The 22619-nt window shown below is 40.0% G+C and overlaps 1 protein-coding gene across 11 annotated transcripts in view; it reads right to left on the reverse strand.

Annotated features, from left to right (window-relative positions):
- Positions 1 to 20506, reverse strand: part of LOC149168301 (15-cis-phytoene desaturase, chloroplastic/chromoplastic-like) — a 300807-nt gene extending 280301 nt beyond the window's left edge. For 3 of the 11 annotated variants that reach the window (XM_089428229.1, XM_089428226.1, XM_089428228.1), the window contains exons 1-2: positions 19315 to 20503; positions 2000 to 2132 (exon numbers count right to left, since the gene is read on the reverse strand). In XM_089428229.1, coding sequence (XP_089284355.1) covers positions 2000 to 2132; positions 19315 to 19536 — 355 coding nt within the window. In that variant the 5' untranslated portion in view covers positions 19537 to 20503. Of the gene's footprint in view, positions 1 to 1999; positions 2133 to 19314 lie in introns of all 11 variants that reach the window. The other 8 variants (XR_016259746.1, XM_089428233.1, XM_089428225.1 and 5 more) reach the window with 5 other exon arrangements.
- Positions 20507 to 22619: the final 2113 nt, after the last annotated feature.

Genomic DNA, 22619 nt, shown 5'->3' on the forward strand with positions numbered 1-22619 from the left:
CAACTAAAAGTCGTATATGCAGCGGAAATATTTAAAATACTTCGTAGACAAAGACATCCATCGTAGGATAGTAATTGTAAATTGTATACTATATAAAAGAATGAATGTAGGATGTTACAAATGAGAATGAGGGTCCTATATATATAGCTAGGTAAGTACCCTTTCACTAACGATTATGTCCTTAGGGACATAACTTTTCATTAATTGCTAACTAATTAATCATTAATCTTATTTGTTATCTTTTAGATTATTTGTGTTTTTATTTATATAAATTTAGTTTGTTACAATAAACAAAGTAAGCATAGCAAAAACACACAAAAAATTACAGCACATTAAACACCCAGAAATCTCCATAAATTGAGCTGACCTGAGCCATTTTATTGATATAATTGCTAGGTACAAAGGTAAGATCAGAAAGCATGCACTTGGGTTTGCCCAAGGCAAGCTAACAGTGTCCAGGTGATGAAATCAGCTGCTCTAACATGCAATGTGGTTGTCCCCAACAATCTTTGCGTTGTCCTAGTGAAAATTGCGTTACTCGCTGCAAACAATGGCAGCTAGGTCCTCCTCCGATGCTCAGAAAATTCCGGGAAATTAACCTCGGACTCTCCACCAATTACCCATAAAAACCCACGAAGGAATTGCCCAAATTTTGACCTTAGAATTTCAGCCCAATTCCCCCTAGCTCCTCCAACTGCTGGGTATTTCCACCCACCTGTAGATAAGGCTGCCAAATGCTCCCAAAATGGCTGAGAAACTCAGTAAAACTCCCTTCCAGGCTGCTCCCACAATCTCAGCCCCAAAATCGACCTCCTCTATGTATCCCATGTGTGGCAAGGAAAGGGACTACGCAGGCCTACGTTGTCTCTATTGAAGTTGCTCCAAGAACACGCTGAAATGCCCCTAGATCGATCTCAAATTGAATGGAATTCCCTCCTAGGGTTGGCACTCGAAGTCCACCAAAGCAAGGGGTGAGATTCTCGCCTGAAAATCTCTTGTGCTCAACAACACATGCAGACTTGGCCTCCAGCTCAAGCGTGCTAGTCAAGGTAAATGCTCAAATGATCAAGAATGCCAAAAATGAGTGCCTTCCTCCTCTTTTGTCAAAGTGCCTCCCAATTGCCCATGTGGGCCCAGCCATCGAACTTCCCATCATTTTCCCTCCAAGGAGTGTGTATTTCCTAGGGGGGCGTATTTCTCCATGGGTGGTCCCCACCTTCCACCAACACTTCGATTTTCTTCCCTTTCTCTAATGTTTGGGCCTTTCCTTAGCTTCAAAATTAAAGTGGGGCCCCATAACCCACTTTTCCTAAGTACAAATGCAAAATAAGACAAAATGGGCAAAATTGATATTTCCCCTTAGCAATATTGCTAAGTGGGAATATCACACCCTTGACCATTAGAGTTGGAATCTTTCCAATTGTGCTTTGCCTCCATTATTAATATTTTGAATAAACAGTGCTCTCCTAAAGTCCCCAATATAATAATCTAAACAAATTCAGTAAGCACAGAAAGCAACTCAAATTCTCATGGCAGTTTAATAGGGGTCTTTACATTCAATAATCCTTGGATATTTCAATGTACCCAACAAAAATACCCTTGATACTAAAGTGTTCAAACTTAGTTCTCTTCTAGTCAAGGACATGAATATATAAACAGGACAAACAAATATGCAAGAGTGAGATACCTATGACTTCTCACCTATGAAGGCTTCCTTAATCACTGTGGATGAGCACAAGGTAAATAGAAAATAAATGAAAAGAATATTATACAAATTATGCAATGCAATCTAGAAATTGTAAATAAATGTTCACCACCACTGGTAGGCATAAATAGGCTTTATCTAACAAACTATAGTAGTCAACGGATATCCCAATAATGCAGATAACTCACTGAAGGTATCTAAAATTTTAGTCACTTGGGTTGTCAAAAGTGACAAAATACTGAATTCATGCTTTCATGTGAAACTGCTCACTGTTTCACATTTTGATAATAATACCTGCTCCTGCTATCACAACCTGTAATGGTCTGTTTGGACGTGGTGCACTCCTGAATGAAGCAGATAAAGCAGCAGCTTCTAAAAAATTGAATGTATTGTCAATATCTGGCCTTGGATAGTCCTTGCATGTAACCTACATCCAATGGATCTTTGTGGTTCAGTATTGATTATAACAGAAAGCATGTAACTTAGATTTGTGCTATACAATCATATTTGGCAGACAGTTATAAAGATAACAAACAGGCCCATCATATCTCTTAATTTATACATTCTTGTCTTGAAAATGATATACAGAGACCTTGTCTGCAAGAACTTGAACCAAAATAAGTTACAGATTAAAGAAAAACTTCCAATGCTAGCCAATGAAGGCTATAACGACTTGAAAAAATGATATGCTATCATGCTATGTGCGAGAAACTTATATTAATGAGCTGATTATCATCAATTTTTATTCCAATAAAACATAGCACATGCCCTGGCACAAACGTAAATGTAAAGTGGTAGCTATATATTAGGCATCTTAGACAACGGGTGCACCAGAAAATAATAGAATTTCTAGTGTTCCGCATAATATAATTCAATGGACAAAAATGCAGACCACATTCTTATCAATCCCTTGTAGCAATTAGCAGTAGAGACTATAAATCATGATCATCTGGTTTTATTTGGGTTTGTGGTGAGAGTTGTTCCCCACTTGTTTTTGTCATATGCCTGGTGGAAGTTGCTTCCAACTTGTTGAGGCCATAAGCCATGGCAAAGATTACTCCCCAACTGATGGACGCTGTTGCCACATTTTGCAACGATCTTCTTGTTCTATGTACCTGCCAGCTGGGCTAGCCAAAGGAAAACTAGATGACGATATGGTAACAAGTTAATAATGTTGAATATTATTGTAACCAGATGTTTCTTTTAGAGGTAGCAATTGTGTTACTATTCTATCACGATGCCTTGGCTTGGTGGCCAGCATTCCACAATGAAATGTTAGGCAGTCTAGGAGGAGAGGCCCGACTAATACTTTGCAGTCATCAGATAAAGACTAATTTCTGAACTTCTTATAATATTGATTTCCTATTTGGGTCTTTTATGATATTGCTCATGTATAATACCATTACAGTTCTTGATAAAATAGTGTTTACAATATCAGCAATTATCAACTTTGATTTTGCATCAATCCTCCAAAAAATCACATACTGCTTAAGGGAATGGTAGCAATCCTTCCTTCTATGATTATGAGTAAATATAGCAGAGGCAGTGATAAATTTGGACAACTAGGTCCAAACTCCATGTTCTGATGCTCAGATTAAGAGGCTAATATTTTTGTTGGATTCCTCTTTCTAAGAGGTGTAAAATCCATATAAAAATAGTCTTAATCCAATGAGCAGAACTTATATTTTGAATTTATTATTCTTAATAAATTATATGTGCAAGGTCAGCCAGTTTTGTAATGTAGGCTCACATGCCCAACAGATGTGTCACACACCCTCATTGATGGATATATATACAGGAAAAGTTGGAGAGAATTTGATCACAACACAACTCACATCTTCCTCTCTCATCCTAAAAAGTACGAGCTACCTGGAGGACGAATTTCAGCCACACGTGGGAAGGACGAAGAGGATTTTTCTGCTGCTAGGGTTTTGCAGAAGTTTGACCAGCGTTGACTTTGGTCAACGCTTGGTCCAAACAAGCTGAAAACTTGTGGGAGGTTCGATTTTTGAAGGCCGTACTACCTGGCACAAAAATCAAGGTCAAAGGGTTGACCGTTTTGCTACTGCGTTGACTTTTAGCTTGCTGCCCCTGCGTTGACTTTTCAGGACAGCGTTGACTTTTGTAGAACTGACTTGGGTTGACTCATCTACTGGTTGGAGGGTTGTTGTGACACATGCTGGGCTGGCTGACCAAAGGAGACTTTGCTGGTTGAAGCATCCTGTTGACCGCCGAAACGAACACATACATTTTTCTTGTTTCTGATTTGTCTTCTGTAAGATCTGCTTATATGTTCTATCTGCATTTTGCTTATCTACTTGTATGATTGCTGTGAGAAAAGTGAAATTGCTCTTAGCATAGAACATCTACAAAACTTTACATGGTATCAGAGCTAAGGTGAAGACAAACTCTATCTATAGCAATCATCATCGAAGGAAATGGATTCCTCTAAGCTTGAATTCAGGGAGAATGACAAGCTGACTGGAAGTGATGACTTCCATGCCTGGAAGATGTTATTAGATCTCAAATTAGAAGATCATGATCTCCTAGATCATGTGACAGGGAAGATTCAAGAACCTCCATCAAATGCCTCTGCTGCTGTTAAACACAAGTATAAGAAGGGAGAAATCAGAGCAAAGCTGCTGATCAGGGAATCCATAAATAAGAGTCTGGTTGCCTACATATCTGAACTAGGCACATCCAAGGAGATGTATGACAAACTGATACTTATGTTCCGAGTAAACAATGTGAACCAAGTGCTATTCCTCAAGAACAAGTTGAAGAATATGAAGAAGGGCCGAGACGAGTCTATTCAAACTTTCTTTATGAAGTTGACCAAAACCAGGAACAATCTGCTAGCTATTGGGGAGACAATAACTGATCATGAGATGGTTCTCACCGCACTTGGAGGACTTCCATATGAATGGCAAGTATTCACAACTACCATTCTCAACAATAATACCATCCCTAACTTTGATGAGCTTCTGTCTAGATGTATGCAAGAAGAAACAAGGATGAAGGAATTTGATAATGAAAGAAATGTTGCCTATGTTGCTCATTCCCGAAAGAAGAACTCTGGTGGTTCCAAGGACAAAGGAAGGACTAAGACTCAAAAGAAGAAGGGTAAATGTTTCACCTGCCATAGGACTGGACACTATGCTAGAGAATGCCCCTTCCAGAAGAATTCTCCCGATAGTGACGACAACAACAACAACCGAAGGAATGGGAATCGAAGAAATGACAAATCCAAAGGAAAGAGGAAGGCTCACTTTGAAGGAAACAATCCACCTTCTAAAAGGACCAGAAATACCAGGTATGAGGAGTCTAATGTTGTTAATAAAAGAAATGAGTATATTCTAATATCTGCTCTCTCAGTTGCATCTCCGCCCGACACTATGGATGTCTAGCTAATCGATAGTGGTGCCTCAAGACACATCACCGGATTCAAGGAAGCACTTTCTGACATGGTTGAAAGGGATACTAATCTAGAAATTATCCTTGGGGATAATGCCACTTATCCTGTGAAAGGGACCGGGACTGTGACCCTCCACTTGTCTCAAGGACAAGTCCTCCATCTACAAGATGTACTCTATGTACCCAAATTGAAGAAAAACCTTGTGTCTGTATCTGCCATGGAAGACAAAGGTTTCAATGTAACTTTCTCTGATGGAAAGGTACTCATGTGGAAGAAGAGCTTCAAGGAAGCTATCTCAATTGGTTTTAGAGTTGGTACACTCTACCAAGTTGGAGGGAGTCCGTTGGGAGCTATGACTTGTGATACTATCCGTCAAACCGAACTATGGCACCGAAGATTTGGACACCTTCATTACAAGGCTCTTCCCAAAGCAAGGAAGGTGGTGACAGGGATGCCTGATTTTGGAAATAATCATAAAGGTGTATGTAAGGGCTGTGCTGAAGGAAAACATACAAGGGGACCTTTCCCCTCAAGTGTCACAAAGACATCTGAGATATTGCAATTGGTCCATTCTGATCTTTCCGGTATGTTGCCTGTAACATCCCTGGGGGGATGTTCTTACTATATGACATTCACTGATGACTTCTCTCGCAAAACCTGGATATACTTCTTGAAGAAGAAGGATGAGGCTTTCATGTGGTTCCGTACCTTCAAAGCCTTGGTGGAAAATATGACCGGAAAGAAGATCAAGATTTTGAGGACTGACAATGGCACTGAATATGAGTCAAATGAGTTCAAAGACTTTTGCAGAGAAGCTGGCATTAAGAGGGAGACTACCACTGCATATACTCCTGAGCAGAATGGTGTTGTTGAACGCAAGAATAGGACTATTGTGGAAGCTGCCCGTGCCATGCTATGTGACCAGGGTCTTCCAAAGTTTCTGTGGGGAGAAGCTGCAAATACTGATGTGTACATTCAAAACCGATGCCCTCATTCCGCTTTGGACTCCAAAACTCCCGAAGAGGTTTTCTCTGGTAAGAAACCTGATGTCTCACATTTTAGAATTTTTGGATGTCCTGTCTATTTTCATGTGCCGAAAGAAAAGAGAAGTAAGCTGGATGCTACTGGGAAGAAAGGAATGTTTGTGGGCTACAGTGAGACTTCTAAGGCATATAGAGTCTATGTACCTGGTCAAAGGGAAGTAGAGATAAGCCATGATGTCACTTTTGACGAAGATGCTTCCCTGAAGAAAGTAGTAGATCTTCCTAGATCTGAAGAAAACCATGAAGAAAGACCTGGAAATCTGGAAGAACCCCAGGATGAGACTATGCCTGATGTTGAAGGGCCAATGGACCCTATTGATCCTTCCCCTTCTCTAGGAAAGAGGCCATCATGGCTCAGGGACACCCTCGAAGATGCTGAGGGTCATGCTGCCCCAAGGGGAACATTCCGAGAAAGCAAGAAGCCGTGTAGATACCAAGGGTATCTAGCTGCCATGAGTACTATTATACAATCTGAACCTGGATCTTTTGAGGAAGCCATCAAGCATCAAGTCTGGAAGGATGCTATGCATGAAGAATATGAGGCTATTATGAAGAATGATGTCTGGGATGTGGTCCCGAGACCGAAGGACAAATCTGTTGTCACCGCTAAATGGCTCTACAAGATTAAACATGGATCTGATGGGAGTGCTGAAAAGTTTAAGGCAAGATTTGTTGCCCGTGGCTTCTCTCAAAAGGAAGGAATTGACTATGACGATATATTTGCACCTGTGGCTCGATATACCACCATCTGATCCATCATAGCCCTTGCTGCTACGCAAGGATGGAGTCTTCATCAGATGGATGTCAAGACTGCTTTTCTGCATGGTGCAATAAAGGAAGAGGTGTATGTAGAACAACCTCTGGGATTTGAAGTTCAATATCGAGACACTTATGTCTGCAGGTTGAAGAAAGCCCTCTATGGGTTAAAGCAAGCACCCAAAGCTTGGTATGAGAGGATGGATAGTTACTTGATGAAGCTGGGCTTCACTCGAAGCAATGCTGATCCAAACCTTTACTTTAAGGTTGAGGAAGGAAAGCCTCTCATTCTAGTGCTGTATGTGGACGACCTCTTCCTGACAGGTGATGACCCTCTCATTCATCAATGTAAGAGGGAGCTTGCTGCTGAGTTCGAGATGAAAGACCTAGGACTGATGCACTATTTCCTAGGCCTGGAGGTCTGGCAGAGACCTGGAGAGATTTTCCTTTCTCAAGGAAAGTATATTGTGAAGCTTCTGGAAAGATTTGGGATGGTGGACTGTAAGTCCGTGTCGACACCAATGGAACTCAACTTTAAGAAGTTGAGTGGCAGCGCTGCAGGGCCTATCTTGGCAAATCCTACTGAGTATCGTCAACTCATAGGAGCTTTGATGTTCTTAGTGAACACCCGTCCGGACATATGTTTTGCAGTGAATACTTTGAGTCAACAGATGGTTGAGCCTCATCATTTTCACTGGGTTGGTGCCAAGAATCATTTGAGATATCTTCGGGGCACGATAAACCATGGGCTGAGATACACTGCCGGGAGTGTGATACTCCGGGGATATACTGATGCCGATTGGGCTGGCAGTGTGGTGGATCGTAAGAGCACATCTGGATGTTGTTTCAATCTTGGTTCTGCTTCGATCGCATGGATGAGCAGGAAGCAGAAGTCGGTGGCTTTGAGCACCGCGGAGGCCGAATACATTGCTGCTAGTATGGCCTGTTGTAAAGCAGTTTGGTTGAGGAAGCTCTTTAGTGAGCTGTTCCAACATGTGCTAGATACCACTGTAATACTCTGTGATAATCAGAGTGGGATTCGTATGACTGAGAATCCTGTGTTCCACGACCGATCCAAGCATATTGATATCAGGTACCACTTTATCCGGGATATGGTACAGCGAGGCGCCGTAAGGCTCGATCATATAGGAACTGATGAGCAGGTCGCGGATATTCTCACTAAGCCCCTGGGGAAGGTCAAGTTCCTAACCTTCCGTGAGAGTCTTGGTGTCGTGGAAAGACCCTATGATGTGGGTCCTGTTGGACGATGAGCTCTGGGAGCTCTGGGGGGCTTTGGGGATAGCTTCTCGGAGCTATAAGCACTCATAATGCTTCTGCCCCACCCTTGTGATTATTGAGTTGGTTCGCCACTCATTTAATCTGTGCCCCGTATGCATCCTACCCATTGAGTTCAGGGCTCATGGGAAGTACCTCTCATTTGGCCAATGAGGTGTGGAAAAGCTAGAGACTATTAGCAAAGACTGATGGACGCATCAGAGATTGCCGTACTCTCTATCTAGGATGGCATGGTCCAACCACTTGATCTGGGATCAAGATTTGTGAGGTCTGGGACCTCTGGACTGATTATGTCAGTCAGGGAATGATGTCTTTGTGACTGACCCACTTATGTTCTGAAATAAAGAAGCCAGCAAAGCAAGTTTCGGCGGGATGACTCACGATGTTAATTGCACTAATAGATGGAGTTCTCCCTAGTTGAGAGGGAGTGTTAAATTTGGACAACTAGGTCCAAACTCCATGTTCTGATGCTCAGATTAAGAGGCTAATATTTTTGTTGGATTCCTCTTTCTAAGAGGTGTAAAATCCATATAAAAATAGTCTTAATCCGATGAGCAGAACTTATATTTTGAATTTATTATTCTTAATAAATTATATGTGCAAGGTCAGCCAGTTTTGTAATGTAGACTCACATGCCCAACAGATGTGTCACACACCCTCATTGATGGATATATATACAGGAAAAGTTGGAGAGAATTTGATCACAACACAACTCACATCTTCCTCTCTCATCCTAAAAAGTACGAGCTACCTGGAGGACGAATTTCAGCCACACGTGGGAAGGACGAAGAGGATTTTTCTGCTGCTAGGGTTTTGCAGAAGTTTGACCAGCGTTGACTTTGGTCAACGCTTGGTCCAAACAAGCTGAAAACTTGTGGGAGGTTCGATTTTTGAAGGCCGTACTACCTGGCACAAAAATCGAGGTCAAAGGGTTGACCGTTTTGCTACTGCGTTGACTTTTAGCTTGCTGCCCCTGCGTTGACTTTTCAAGACAGCGTTGACTTTTGTAGAACTGACTTGGGTTGACTCATCTACTGGTTGGAGGGTTGTTGTGACACATGCTGGGCTGGCTGACCAAAGGAGACTTTGTTGGTTGAAGCATCCTGTTGACCGCCGAAACGAACACATACATTTTTCTTGTTTCTGATTTGTCTTCTGTAAGATCTGCTTATATGTTCTATCTGCATTTTGCTTATCTACTTGTATGATTGCTGTGAGAAAAGTGAAATTGCTCTTAGCATAGAACATCTACAAAACTTTACAGGCAGCTATAAATCAAAAACATCAGGCATAACCTCACCAAGGAATTGGTTTTCTCAAAATAGTGGCAGTCCAATTTACTATGTTCAAGTACTGAGGGAATTGCTGTATTTTAAGGATAAACAGACAAGTTTTTAATACTTAGAGGGTTATATTGATGATAAAGATCCCAATATAGGCAATGATTGCAGACTTGGATGCTACTCATTCTTCAAATGAGGATGAGGAGGATGATCAGGATGATGATTTTGATGATAACATTGACAATTAGCACTTGTAGGCTGTAGTTGTAGTATTGTAGACTGTAGTATCATACTATCATGTTATTTTGGACTATAAGGCCTTTTAGAGCCTGTTGCTTGATGTTTTTTGGTTCAACGATGTTTTGCACTAAGTGCTATTTTGGTTATATGCACTATTACTTGCTATATAAATGAGAACTTTTGCATATTTGTGTATAAATGGTTTGGATTCATATGGATGCACATGAATATATATGTTTTTCATTAAAATGTGAATATTTTATGTGTTTTTGGTAAACCGGTTTTTTTCCGTTTTTACTGGTTCTCGATCCACAAGGTTTTTCTGTTCGATCACCGATTCCGTTTTGATAACATTGGGACAAACTCACACTTCTTGATATTTGTCAGCAACTGGGCCTTTTTCAATGTCTATAGCACATACATCAAATATGAGATTTGCTCCTCCCAAGCAAGCAGCACTATATACTAGTATACTAAGAAATTGGATTCATCCAAAACCCCTGGCATGTCCCGAATCCCACGAGTCGAACACGATTCGCTGGGACATGTGTCCCTTCAACATGTCCAACGTGTCCTAGAGGGTGAGATTCGAGGGACACGCGAATCCCGACAATGTCTTGCGTGTCCCGATTTCGGGACACTTGTCCCCTAAAAAAGTGTGTTGCATGGCCCATAAAACCCAATTTGGGCTCATTGGCACTCATTCTTGAGTAAGTCTTTTGTTGTGAGTGTGTGGGAGCTTGTAGCAAAGGGTTTGGGAGAATTTTGGAGGTGATTCAAGCAACATGTAAGTGCATTTTGCTTCTATTTTTTTGCATTTTTATTACAGCAGTTTGCATGTGCATTTTTTTTACAAGTTTGTGCATTTTTCTTTATTTTTTTACAGCATTCATGGCTCAATCAAGGGCAGCAGGGAAGGGGCAAAGGAAGGGGAAGAATGTCCCCATTGGTGATGCCCCTCCTGTTCCAATTTCATCAGGGTCTGCAAGTGTTCCCTCTATTGGAAGTGGGGCTGCAACAACAACTTCAAATGTTGAGGGCAAAATGAATTTAGAAAGACAACAAGCTCAAGAAAACAAATATCCCTTGTGGAAGTATGTCACAAGAGATCAAGGGTCAGGAAACAAGTTGAAGGGATGAGGCAATGTTGCTTGGAAATGGATTTTGATGAATTAATAAGAAAACTACAGTTTCTTGTCTTTCTCCTATTGGATCATTAATGAATCTATCACAATTGTATTTGTATGCATAGTGTTACTTTGTAAAACTTACAAATTTTAAATTTACAACGTAGAATCTAGATCTTGTTGAAAAATGTGTAACTAGGTTCAGTCTTCATTAGTATGAAATGTATTCTTGTATATATAAAATGAAAAAGAAATTATTATTATTGGAGCATGGGTTTCATGCTCAAGTTCTTTTATTTTATAGGTCAAGCACCCATTGAGTGCTTCTAGGGTTTGTCCTAGGTATAAGAGTCATTGTCATATATGGAAGACCCTATGGGCACATTGTAAATTGTAAAAGAAAATTTATTTTGTCTTGAAAATGTCAAAATACCTCCAAGATCAAGTCGGCCTACATAAGTTGTCAAGTCGGCCTACATGAAGAGCCACGTCCACCCTTGAAGGAAGCCTATATATAAGAGGAACTCGTCCTCCATTTGGATCATTCACTCACTCATCTCTCATGCGAAGAAGGAAGCAGAAGGAGGTCGAAGAAGGAAGTGCAAAGAAGAGAAGGACAAAGAAAGTCGAAGTGTTTGGGTCTCTCTACATTCTTCTGGAAGTGCAAAGTTAGGATTTTTGCGCTACACAAGTCTGAGGTTCGATTTTGGAAGCAAATTGGAATTTCAAATTTTCAATTTTCCTGCCTTAATAAGATTATGACTTGTAGAATTTCTTTTTAAATAAATAAATATTTTCCTTATCCAAATTCGGTGATCTTTAGGTCATTTTTGGTCCTCTCGAAAAGAGGAGTTCAATGCAATAATCATCTCCAATAGATGAGTCGTCCAATGGTGGAATTTGGCCCTAGCTGCCAAATTTAACAATTGCCCTATTGAATTCTCAACATGGTATCGGAACTTTGGTTCTCTAAGGGCATCATGAAGATCTCCTCTACAATGAAGAAGGTCATCAAAAGGATTGCACGCCATCTCAAGAAAGGCATCAAAGAGGTATGGAGTCTCATATTCTCTTCAAAGAAGGAATCACTCATAGAAAGGGATGAAGGACTCTTCTCTACTCTCTCTGGGACATCCCAAGACGAAGACATTTGGGTGATTGATAGTGGTGCATCAAGGCACGTGACTGGTCACTCCCACCAATTGAAGACCTTATCAAAAGGAAAATCTACATACTTTGTGGAACTTGGAGACAATAAGAGTTATCTTGTGAAAGGCATTGGATCATCATCCATAAAGCTAGAAGATGGAAGCAACATCCACCTCAACAACATCCTGTTTGTTCCAGGTTTGCATAAAAATCTACTTTCTATTTCAAGCTTATACGATAAAGGAGATAGAGTAGCCTTCATTGATGGAAAAGCAGTTGTATGGGCAAAAGACTCAAGCATAGAACAAGCAAAAGTGATTGGTACCTGAGAAGGAAGGCTCTACTGATTAATATCTCCTGTAAATCATGCCCTAGTTCACAGTGAGATTAGTCCATGCGAATATTGGCATAGAAGGTTTGGTCATTTACATTTCAAAATTCTTCCAACCCTAAATTCCATAATAGATGGAATACCAAATCTAAAGGAGGATCATGAAGGTGTCTGCAAAGGATGTGCATTAAGCAAAAATACCAAAAGACCATTTGGAAGCAGTGCTTCACAGTCGAAAGAAATCTTGGATCTCATTCACTCTAATGTATTGGCCCTATGACTCCAAAATCACTTGGAGGACATCTTTATTATGTCACATTCATAGACGATCACTTAACAAAGACTTGGGTTTAATTAATGAAAACAAAGGATGAAGTATTTACTAAATTTCAAGAATTCAAAGCCGAAGTGGAGAACCTTACAGAAAGAAGGATTGAGATACTAAGATCTGATAATGGAGGAGAATATACATCCAAGGAGATCATAGCATTCTGTAAGGAATCTGGGATTAAGAGGGAGTTGATAGTTCCATACAATCCTAAACAAAATGGAATTGCAGAAAGAAAGAACAAATCCATTGAAGAAAGTGTAAAAACAATGATACACGATCAAGATCTACCTAAGTTTATGTGGGGTGAGGCAACAAAGACAACAGTCTACATACAAAATCGATGTCCTCACAGATCTCTAGACAACAAGACTCTGGAAGAAGTGTTCACTAGGAAGAATCCATTTGTCGATCATCTCCAAATCTTTGGATGTCCTGTGTATATTCATATACCAAAGGACAAAAGAAAGAAGTTGGATCCTTCCGGTGTAAAAGGTATATTTGTTGGGTATAGTAACTCATCGAAAGCCTATAGAATCTATATGAAAGATGGACATCACATTGAAATTAGTCATGATGTCATATTTGATGAAAGCATTGCATTCAAGAAATCAAAAGAACTTTCTATAGATTATGATGACAAAGAAATTCCTAGGTTTGAGGAAGAAGTTGACAAGGAAGAAGGATCTCACCATGATGAAGGACCTAGTGACCCTGTTCGACCCATGGTCATTCAAGAAACAAGGAAAAGACCTAACTAGTTGAAATCTACACTAATTGATGCAGAAGGTCATGGGGCATCTCAAGGATCATTTAGAGAAAGTAAAAGACCCAAGAGATATTTTGGGTATGCTGCATACATGACAAAATTAATAGAAGCAAAACCATCCACTTTTGAAGAGGCTATAAAACATCGAGAATGGAAATATACCATGAACGAAGAATATCAATCTATAATGAAGAATGGAGCCTAGGAGATCGTACCTAGGCCTGAAGACAAATCTGTAGTTACTTCCAAATGGATCTAGATCAAGCATGCAGCTGATAGAAGTATAGATAAGTATAAAGCAAGATTTGTGGCAAGAGGGTTCTCTCAACTTGAAGGCATCGACTATGAAGAAACTTTTGCTCCAACAGCAAGATATACAACAATTCGATCATTAGTCTCTCTGGCAGCATCGATGGGATGGAACATCCACCAAATGGATGTCAAGACTGTGTTTCTGAATGGCACTATAGATGAAGAAGTCTACATAGAACAACCCTTGGGATTTGAAATCAAAGATAGGAAGGCATATGTTTGCAGATTAAAGAAAGCATTATATGGCCTCAAGCAAGCACCAAGGGCATGGTATGCTAGAATGGATGCATACCTACAAAGACTAGGCTTCACAAAAAGTTTTGCTGACTCAAACCTCTATATTAAGGTTGTAAACAATGAACCTGTAATTATTCTTCTGTATGTAGATGATCTTCTCTTGACAGGTGTAGAAGGTCGAATTGAAGAATGTAAGAAGCAATTGGCAGCAGAATTTGACATGAAGGATCTTGGGCTGATGCATTACTATCTGGGACTAGAAGTCTGGCAAGAACCTAATGAAGTCTATTTAGGTCAAGGAAAGTATGTGATCGAGATTCTGAAGAAGTTCAACATGATGGATTGTAAAGAGATGACCACTCTGATGATCACAAACTTGAAAAGACTAAGGAGTTTTGAATCAAGCCCTATGGATCCCTCCAAATATAGACAATTGATTGGCTCATTAATGTACTTGGTGAATACTCGACTGGACATATGTTTTGCAGTAAATGTACTCAGTCAATTCCAAGTGGAGCCGAAGCATGATCATTGGATAGCAGCAAAACATATCCTGAGATATCTGCAAGGAACCATCAACTACTACCTAAAATATGAAGGAATGATGTTCAATTGACTAGTTATACGATTCTGACTGGGGAGGCAGTGAACAAGATGGAAGAAGCACTACAGGAGGATGTTTTAGTTTGGGATCATCTATGGTCTCATGGATGAGCAGAAAACAAAACATTGTTGCTTTGAGTAGTGTTGAAGCCGAATATGTTGCAGCATGTGAAGTTAGCCGGGAAGCAGTTTGGTTAAGGAAGTTGTTGTCTGACTTATTTGAAGGACCGATGAACCCTACAGTGATATGTTGTGATAACACCAGTTGTATTTGTTTGTCTAAGGACCCAGTGTTTCATGGGAAGACAAAGCATATCAACAACAAGTATCACTATAGACGAGAGCCAGTACAAAATGGTGTGGTGAAGCTACAATATATCTCCACTAATGAGCAAGTAGATGACATATCGACAAAATCACTTTCAAACAAAAAGCTTGTATACTTAAGGGGCAAGCTTGGTTTGGTGGATTTGTCCTCCCGAATTGGGAGGGAGAGATGGACACAACATTTATGTCTTCACTTGGGAAGAAAGAATGGAGGATTGGGTAACCATCTGGCATTTGATACTCTTTGAGAATATGGTAGGGCATTCAAGACAAGAGTAGTCGTGGACCAATATTCTTTGAGGATTAGCTACCCAACATAAGAATAGTTCCAAGGGAGGTCATACTCTGTGAACACCTAGGTGGGGTATGCAACTTGGAAAGACAATGATGATGGTGTCTACACATCAGTGGTCTCGCCAACATTGTGCTCTGATGTTGTGGAGAGATAGAGTTATTAGTCAAGGCCTTGCTATATGAAAATGTTGGTTATTATGATGCTAGACATATGGGTTACCAATCCGACTCTTCTTATGAGATCTCTTTAGATTGATAATGACCACATACCTCCTACGAATACCTCCCTAGTTAAGAGGGAGTGTTGAAAAATGTGTATCTAGGTTCGGTCTTCAATAGTATGAAATGTATTCTTGTATATATAAAATGAAAAAGAAATTATCATTATTATTGGAGAATGGGTTTCATGCTCAAGTTCTTTTATTTTATAGGTTAAGCACCCATTAAGATTTTTTAGGGTTTGTCCTAGGTATAAGAGTCATTGTCATACATGGAAGACCCTATGGGCACATTGTAAATTGTAAAATAAAAATTATTTTGTCTTGAAAATGTCAAAATAACTCCAAGATCAAGTCGGCCTACATGAAGAGCTGGGTCCACCCTTGAAAGAAGCCTATATATAAGAGGAACTCGTCCTCCATTTGGATCATTCACTCACTCATCTCTCATGCGAAGAAGGAAGAAAAAGGAGGTTGAAGAAGTGTGAAGAAAAGAAGAAAGAAAATTAATAAGAAAGAAAGAATTACATAAGAAAATTAATGTAAAAGAAAGAAAATTGACATAAGCTTTTCTCATGAACGGTCACCTTACAAATGACCCTCCATGTTCTTTAAATAGAGATCATGGACCAATCGGGTGTTAAGCCACGGATCAAGTGTCGGTAATACCGAGGAGAGAATGAACAGTCAGATCACTTCATGTCTTAAACATATCGTGATCATCAGATTGTAAGTTACAAAAGTACATAGTAAAGAAACACACTTTACCTAAAAGGCTACACAAATTCACCCCCTTCTGCACCAATGTACAGACAATCTTCTCATCCATGTCTAAGTTGTTTTCCACTAAATTACTCTAATATGTGGCCATGAGATTTTTCTTCTTAGCATCTTTCTTTTGGTTCGACGGGTTGGGCTCTAGATGTAACTTCCAACATTTTTTCTCTATATGACCATCAATGTTGCAATGGTTGATGGGATCTTTGCATTGGTGTGCCATGGTTGTTGTCTTTTTGTCTTTTCCCCCTTTCCATTTCTTGTATCCCTCCTTGGAAGCTTCTTGGTGCTCCTTTTGCTTTGACCCACTTGATTGCCCTTTCTTTTGTCCTATATTCTCTAGGTATTGTGCCTATACACAAGCCTCATCCAGCATTTCGGGTTTGAAGAACATCACTTGTTTCCCCAGATGGTTGAGTACATTTGGGTTCTTCGAAGAGATTCCCAACATTATTGCCATCTTCCTAAATTCGGTGGTGTGCTCTTGTACACTTTGCCCCTGTCTCTGTTTGAAGTAATGCCATCAGATCCTCTAGCCCTCTACATACCCAAAAGGATACAATTGAGACTTTATGAATTTTGGAATCTTCCTCCAGGCTTAGGGTTTCCATGTGGCTTTCCCACCAGGTTAGGGCATGGCCCTCTATTTCAGACGAGCGAACAAAATTTTCTATTCCTCCTCTATGTGGTGAACACCAAAATAAACCTCTAATTGTTGCCACCAATGATTTAACTTCAAAGCATAAATCTCACCTTGATATGGCTTGATGTCGACCTTTGCTTCCATCTTCAACAGGGATTGTGAATCGTTCACAACACTCGAACTAGGTTTTTCATTTTTGAGTTCTTTCTTAGACTCCCTCTCCAGTGCTTCCCAATCCCTCGAATCTTCTCCGATTCCAATCTTGTTTGCCATAGCCGCCATAAAATGAATCATATTGCAGCTAATTTTTGCAACTTGCTCTTCTAGCCTTGAGAACCTCTCCTCTACTGCTCAAGGATTAATAATAGATTGGTCAACCATGTCTTGGGGTTTAAGACTTTCTACTTAAATCAATTTGGATCCCTGCAACTTCCCACAAAATACCCAAAGACACTTGTTCTGATACCAATATGATTCATAAATTGCCGTGGATATTTCACTCAATAATTTGTCCCAACAAATCTAATAAAATTATAGTTAAAATCTGGAATATATACTATGAGAGTTATTTCCCTTAAACTTCTAGATTTATTAAGTTATTGTTTTCATGCATGAAATATATAAAATGCTCAAAATAGAGAACAGAAAATAATACAATCACTCACAGCCATAATAACACAAGATATAATCTGAAAAAACTCTTAAGGGAAAAAACTCAGCTAAAAGGTGAGGTTGCTCTGCTCTCTCTTTCTCTAAATGGAAATAGAGGCAAGTACAAAGGAGTGAAACCTATAGCCCATGGGCTACTACAATGCACAACCCCTCACTATTAGCTCTCTCACTATCCGCTTTCAACTACTATGCTCATCTATGAAACAAAATGCACTCTAATTGAATGGAAGATTTTTTTCCTCTTAATGGTCTTGTTATAACACAGCCCGATAACCAATTAGTGGTTAAGTTTGACTCCTTCAACTCTTAGCTAGAGTTACAATATTGACTCTTCTTGAGTCTTTTTTATCATAATCATGTGGCTGGCCCCATTTTCATGAATAATGGAAGCTGACATGACATCCGCTTGAATCATGGTGATCAAAACAGAAAGGTCAACTTTTGGGTGGCATAACTTTTGCATATGGGCTTTGTTTGAGGTCTTTCTTGCGCCATTGGAAAGGTATCTGAGTGTAGAATAACACTAGGGGGCGCTACACTTTAGCGACAAGGTTTTACCCCCCAAAAAATGTCATTTAATGCCTCAAACTGCTTCTAGAATGTTTCAAACCCCAATTCGCCAAACTGGAACCCCCTCAGTAAAAATGGTCCTATGGGTTGATTCCTCCAATTTTCCCACTTTGAAAGCAATAGATGGATGATAGATAGGATAATGATCCAATCTTGATCACTTTAACATTGAACCTAGACCTTATTGATAGCCTTACGTTTTGAATTAATTTTTCAGGATAAGATCATTATAGTAGTAGTTCCCCTGATTGCCCTTGCATATTTTCCAGAACAGTGTCCGTTTTGTTTCTTCCATGTCAAGAATGCTCTACTTTTACTGAGATTTCTTGGATGATTGCTGCCAAAATAGCTGCATTTAATTCCCTGGCAAAATTGCGTAACAGATTGAAAAGCTTGGAATTTGACTTTGACCCTGAACTTCGAGATCTTAGGTGGTCGTATTACGAAATCTTAGTCATCAGATAGTGAATCTAACTGCAAATTGCAATCGAAGTGAGGGTCAGTGGAATCAGAATATTCTTGTGAGTAAAGATAAATTAAAAATGCAGGCACTAATATGCAGCAAGCTTAGAGATGCTTACATATGCTCACAAATAAGACTAGTGCAAAGAAACCAAATAAGAGTGAAACGGATCTTCAAGGACAATAAAAAAACAAAATAAAGAGGATTGGATAACAATTAAACAAATAAATCAGTTCGGTTCTTGGAAGAAGTTTCTGGGTTTCATTTGGCCCACGATGATGGGCAGTAATCTGAGTTCCGTGCAGGTTACAGTTTTCCTGGAGATACAGTTAACAGAAAAGTTCTTGCCTACAATGTAAATCACTTTTGCTTGTAAGATCCTCCTCAATGTACTCATGACAGCTAAAAACCTTCTTTACCATGAAAAATTTGAGAACTGAAAAAATAAATAAATAAATGCAGAGACTACAGGGTGTGGATAATAGCAGGGATTCTTCCTCACAGATTGCATTTTTTTAAGCATTTTCTCAATAGTTAAATTCTAAAAACAAAAATTTCTATAAAATATCACGAACAATTTTAACATTTACAGTAAAAATTTACTGTAGCCAAATTTTGCAGCAGGTATAAATTATTTATTTTTCCTGAGATTGACTCCGCGACCTGTATGACTCTCAGTTTAGAGATTATGAGAATTTGTCAACTAACTAAAATCAGACCAGGCGTCTCATTCATTTGGATTTTCCTGCTACGTACCCGTAAAGGACTTCCTGATCGCATTTTGATCTCTTTCTTTTTCACACAGCATAAAGCAGAAGCTCCAAGCTGGCCAAAGTAATCACTCCTCCAAGATGCCAGCCTGTTACTGCTCCGTTTCATGTCTGTTATATGCATCCCTTGCACTGGATCCAAATGCGATGACTCGCTTAGGGACAATGGCTTCAAATCCACCCTTGAAACGCAAAGCAGGCCTTTCATTTGAACCCTTCCGGTAGAATAATTAGAAGCTTAAACGTTTGCAGGAAAAGACCTTTAAATGACACGGCTACTGCAATTCCCCGCTGATATTCTCGGAAGAATGAAATCCCCCTGCTCTCCTTGAGGCGAATTCCCGTATATCTCTAAGAATATATGACCCGTGATAATTCCAAGGAGAAAATTCACAATAAAGGCCCCAAGATTATAGCGTCAACTTTAATGATTGCAGTGTCTGGGCCAGTATAGCAGAATTTAAACAGTACAGGCAATACACAACGCAATTTTGTATAATATAACGAAAAGAACAAAAGTACCAGCTTCGCCTGAAATAATCAAGCTCCCCGAGTAAGAGTACCAAGGATTAGGCTTTATTCCACTTTTAGAACACTCGACTGATGCATTTTCCGCATGTGTTCATAAGCTTAGCACAGTACACTAAAGAATTAAGTTTAAACTCACTTCTCACAATATTTAGGTATGCTTGCGAAGTCAAATGTAGTCACGATAAAATGACAACAGGGGCATACATCTGTGCTTCAATAACTCGTCCAGAACTCCAATTGTTTCAGTGAATCTCGTATAACAATTGCAACAGCTTTAAACTGATATAGTGAGAACCCTGAATAGCTCTCAAGTTTAAAGATGCTGGATATACGGTCCAAACGACAGCTCTGCTAATAATTTGAGAAGTTGAAATCCGACTGAATCAATGACATTATTGTTATTTTTGTCGGCGTCTGCTTATCCCAAGAAGCAAAGAGATCGAGAAGGGTCGGAACTGGCCATTCACAATTTAAAATTTTGTGAGGGTAGGATTTTTTCCCAGAGAGCCTTTTACTGGGATTATCTTTATCTACTGTGCTACATGCCAAATGAGAGGCGGAGGATCTGCAGCTTCTTGCGAGTGGTGGGGGGGCCTCGCGAACGATTTGAAAGTAGCATTTGTTCTCTTTTCCTTGGGATATTGTCTTAGCAGCGTAGAGTATTCCGTTTTCTTATTTGGTGGGGTTTGTTTTTCTTCAGCATTTGACTATGAATAAAATGGTACGAGCTTTAAATTTATAATAATAATAATACTAATATATATATATATATATATTGCAAATTTAATAAATAAATAAATAATTGTTTAATTGGAAAGACATTGATAATATGTTTGGGGGAGATAGGAGGAGCAGTGTTCGATAGTTTGGAGAGGTTTATAGGGTTTGGTGATATAGGGTAGTAAGTGAATACTCGAGGTTACAAGTGGTAGGTGGTGGTATTGAAGTTTTTCAGAAGGTTTGAGACATTGGGAGGTGTTAGGGAAGGCAAGTCACGGGAAGCGTTGAATGGACGGGAAGGTTTCTTTATTGTGGTAAAAAGATTTACTAATGGTCTTATGTTTTATCATGGAGAAAGGCACTGGTATCAATCACGCCTTTGATGATTTCCCTCTGCCATGGGCGTCAATGACAACTCAACATGCACTTGGTGCTGACAGTGATTCGATTAAAGCTTCTTCGACAGGCAATAAGGGGTTTTTTGTTCCTCAAAATTGTTTCAGGGAGTCAGATCAACTTGGATCTAGCCTTGGGGTCAAGATGTTTCGAATCGGGGCTTTGAGTGGAGATTTGGTATTGTATCGGAGGCGGGGGTTACTTTCAATGGGGATCTAGAATAGAAAAGCTCGAATCTACCTTCGACGACATTGGCAACAGCAGAAAGCATTCCCTCGTTTGGCTCCTTTTCGGACATCATCAATCATCACTTTAGTGGACACAGGGATGGTGACTTTGTGCAAACCCTTACAAAGGTGTCCATTGATAAATCCTCGAAGGAAGAAGGGGGAATGAGGGTGGAGATTGCACAGACCCTCTCGGTAATAGAAAAGGGGAAGAAGATTTCGTCAAGTGGTGGGATTGGGGTTTTCTATGGGACAAGGATTGGTAGAGGAGAGGGGTAAAGAAGTTGATAAGGTTGAGAAGTCTCTGGAGGAAATGGGTACAGGTAATGGCTCGAGATCACGGGAGGAAAGGCATTCAGGAGGAGGTCATACGAAGAGTAAAATAAAGTTTAACAAGTCAATGGCAAGGGGTAAAAGGTTGGCGCGGGCAGAAGATGTGTGGGTGGAGGAAACCTAGCCATGGCAAAGATAGTCATCATGGAATGGCCAGGGCTCGCTATTATGAGATAGAAACAATGAAGGAATGGGTGTTGATGGAATCGCGAAATACCCCCGTGAGGGTGATAAAGGTGATAAAACTTGCTCAAGGTTGGTTTAAGATGTGGTTTGAAAACGCTGAAGCGACTTCGTGAGTCCTCAACAATAACTTAAACATCAATTTGACACTCATAGTTCTCAAAAAACGGCCTCCCCTCTTCGATGCTAGTAAGGAGAAGCTGGAAAAAGTATTAATTTGGGTAAGATTGCTAGGACTCCCAGCCCATCTTTGGACCTTGGATGTTTTTAAAGCAATTGGGAACATGTTGGGAGATTTCGTGGAGGCGAACATGTCATTTAAGGAAACAAACACGCGGATGATGGCGAAAATTCGGGTTTGCACGAACACGAAAGAGGGGTTATTTGAAGATCTAGAGCTCTGTCGTGGGGGGGTTTCTTATCAGCAAAAGTTGGATTACGAAGTGATGACCTTTTGCTGCAGAAGATGCCACAAAAAAGGGCATGTTATGAGGGATTTCCCTCTCCTCTACAATGGTAAGAGACTCAACAAAGTGAGAGGGGAGGAGGTGATGTCGAGATCTCCAAAGACAAAGTCAAACCCTCAGTCACAGCTAGTTTCTCCAGTCATGCATGATGAAGTGGCATAGCCTTATGAGAACAAGACATAGATGGACATGGAACTAGTGGGTATGGTGACGGTGAAAGAACCAAACGAATGTGAGGTTGTGGAAGCTCCAACAACTATGGAGTTTGGACGCGACACCTTTGGGTAATGGTTCACTTCCTTTTCATGTCTTTGGTATTACAAATGCTATTATAAATCTAGAGATGGGGTTTGGTCCTTCTAGTACCTAGGTGTCTCCAAGTGTGTATGTTGATACTTGTCCACCCTTGATAGTTGTGGTATGCCCTTGTCCTT

The sequence above is a fragment of the Pinus tabuliformis genome, chromosome 4_2, assembly GCF_031772625.1.
Source record: "Pinus tabuliformis cultivar Carrire ecotype Pingquan chromosome 4_2, CPIR1, whole genome shotgun sequence".
Lineage (NCBI taxonomy): Eukaryota > Viridiplantae > Streptophyta > Pinopsida > Pinales > Pinaceae > Pinus > Pinus tabuliformis.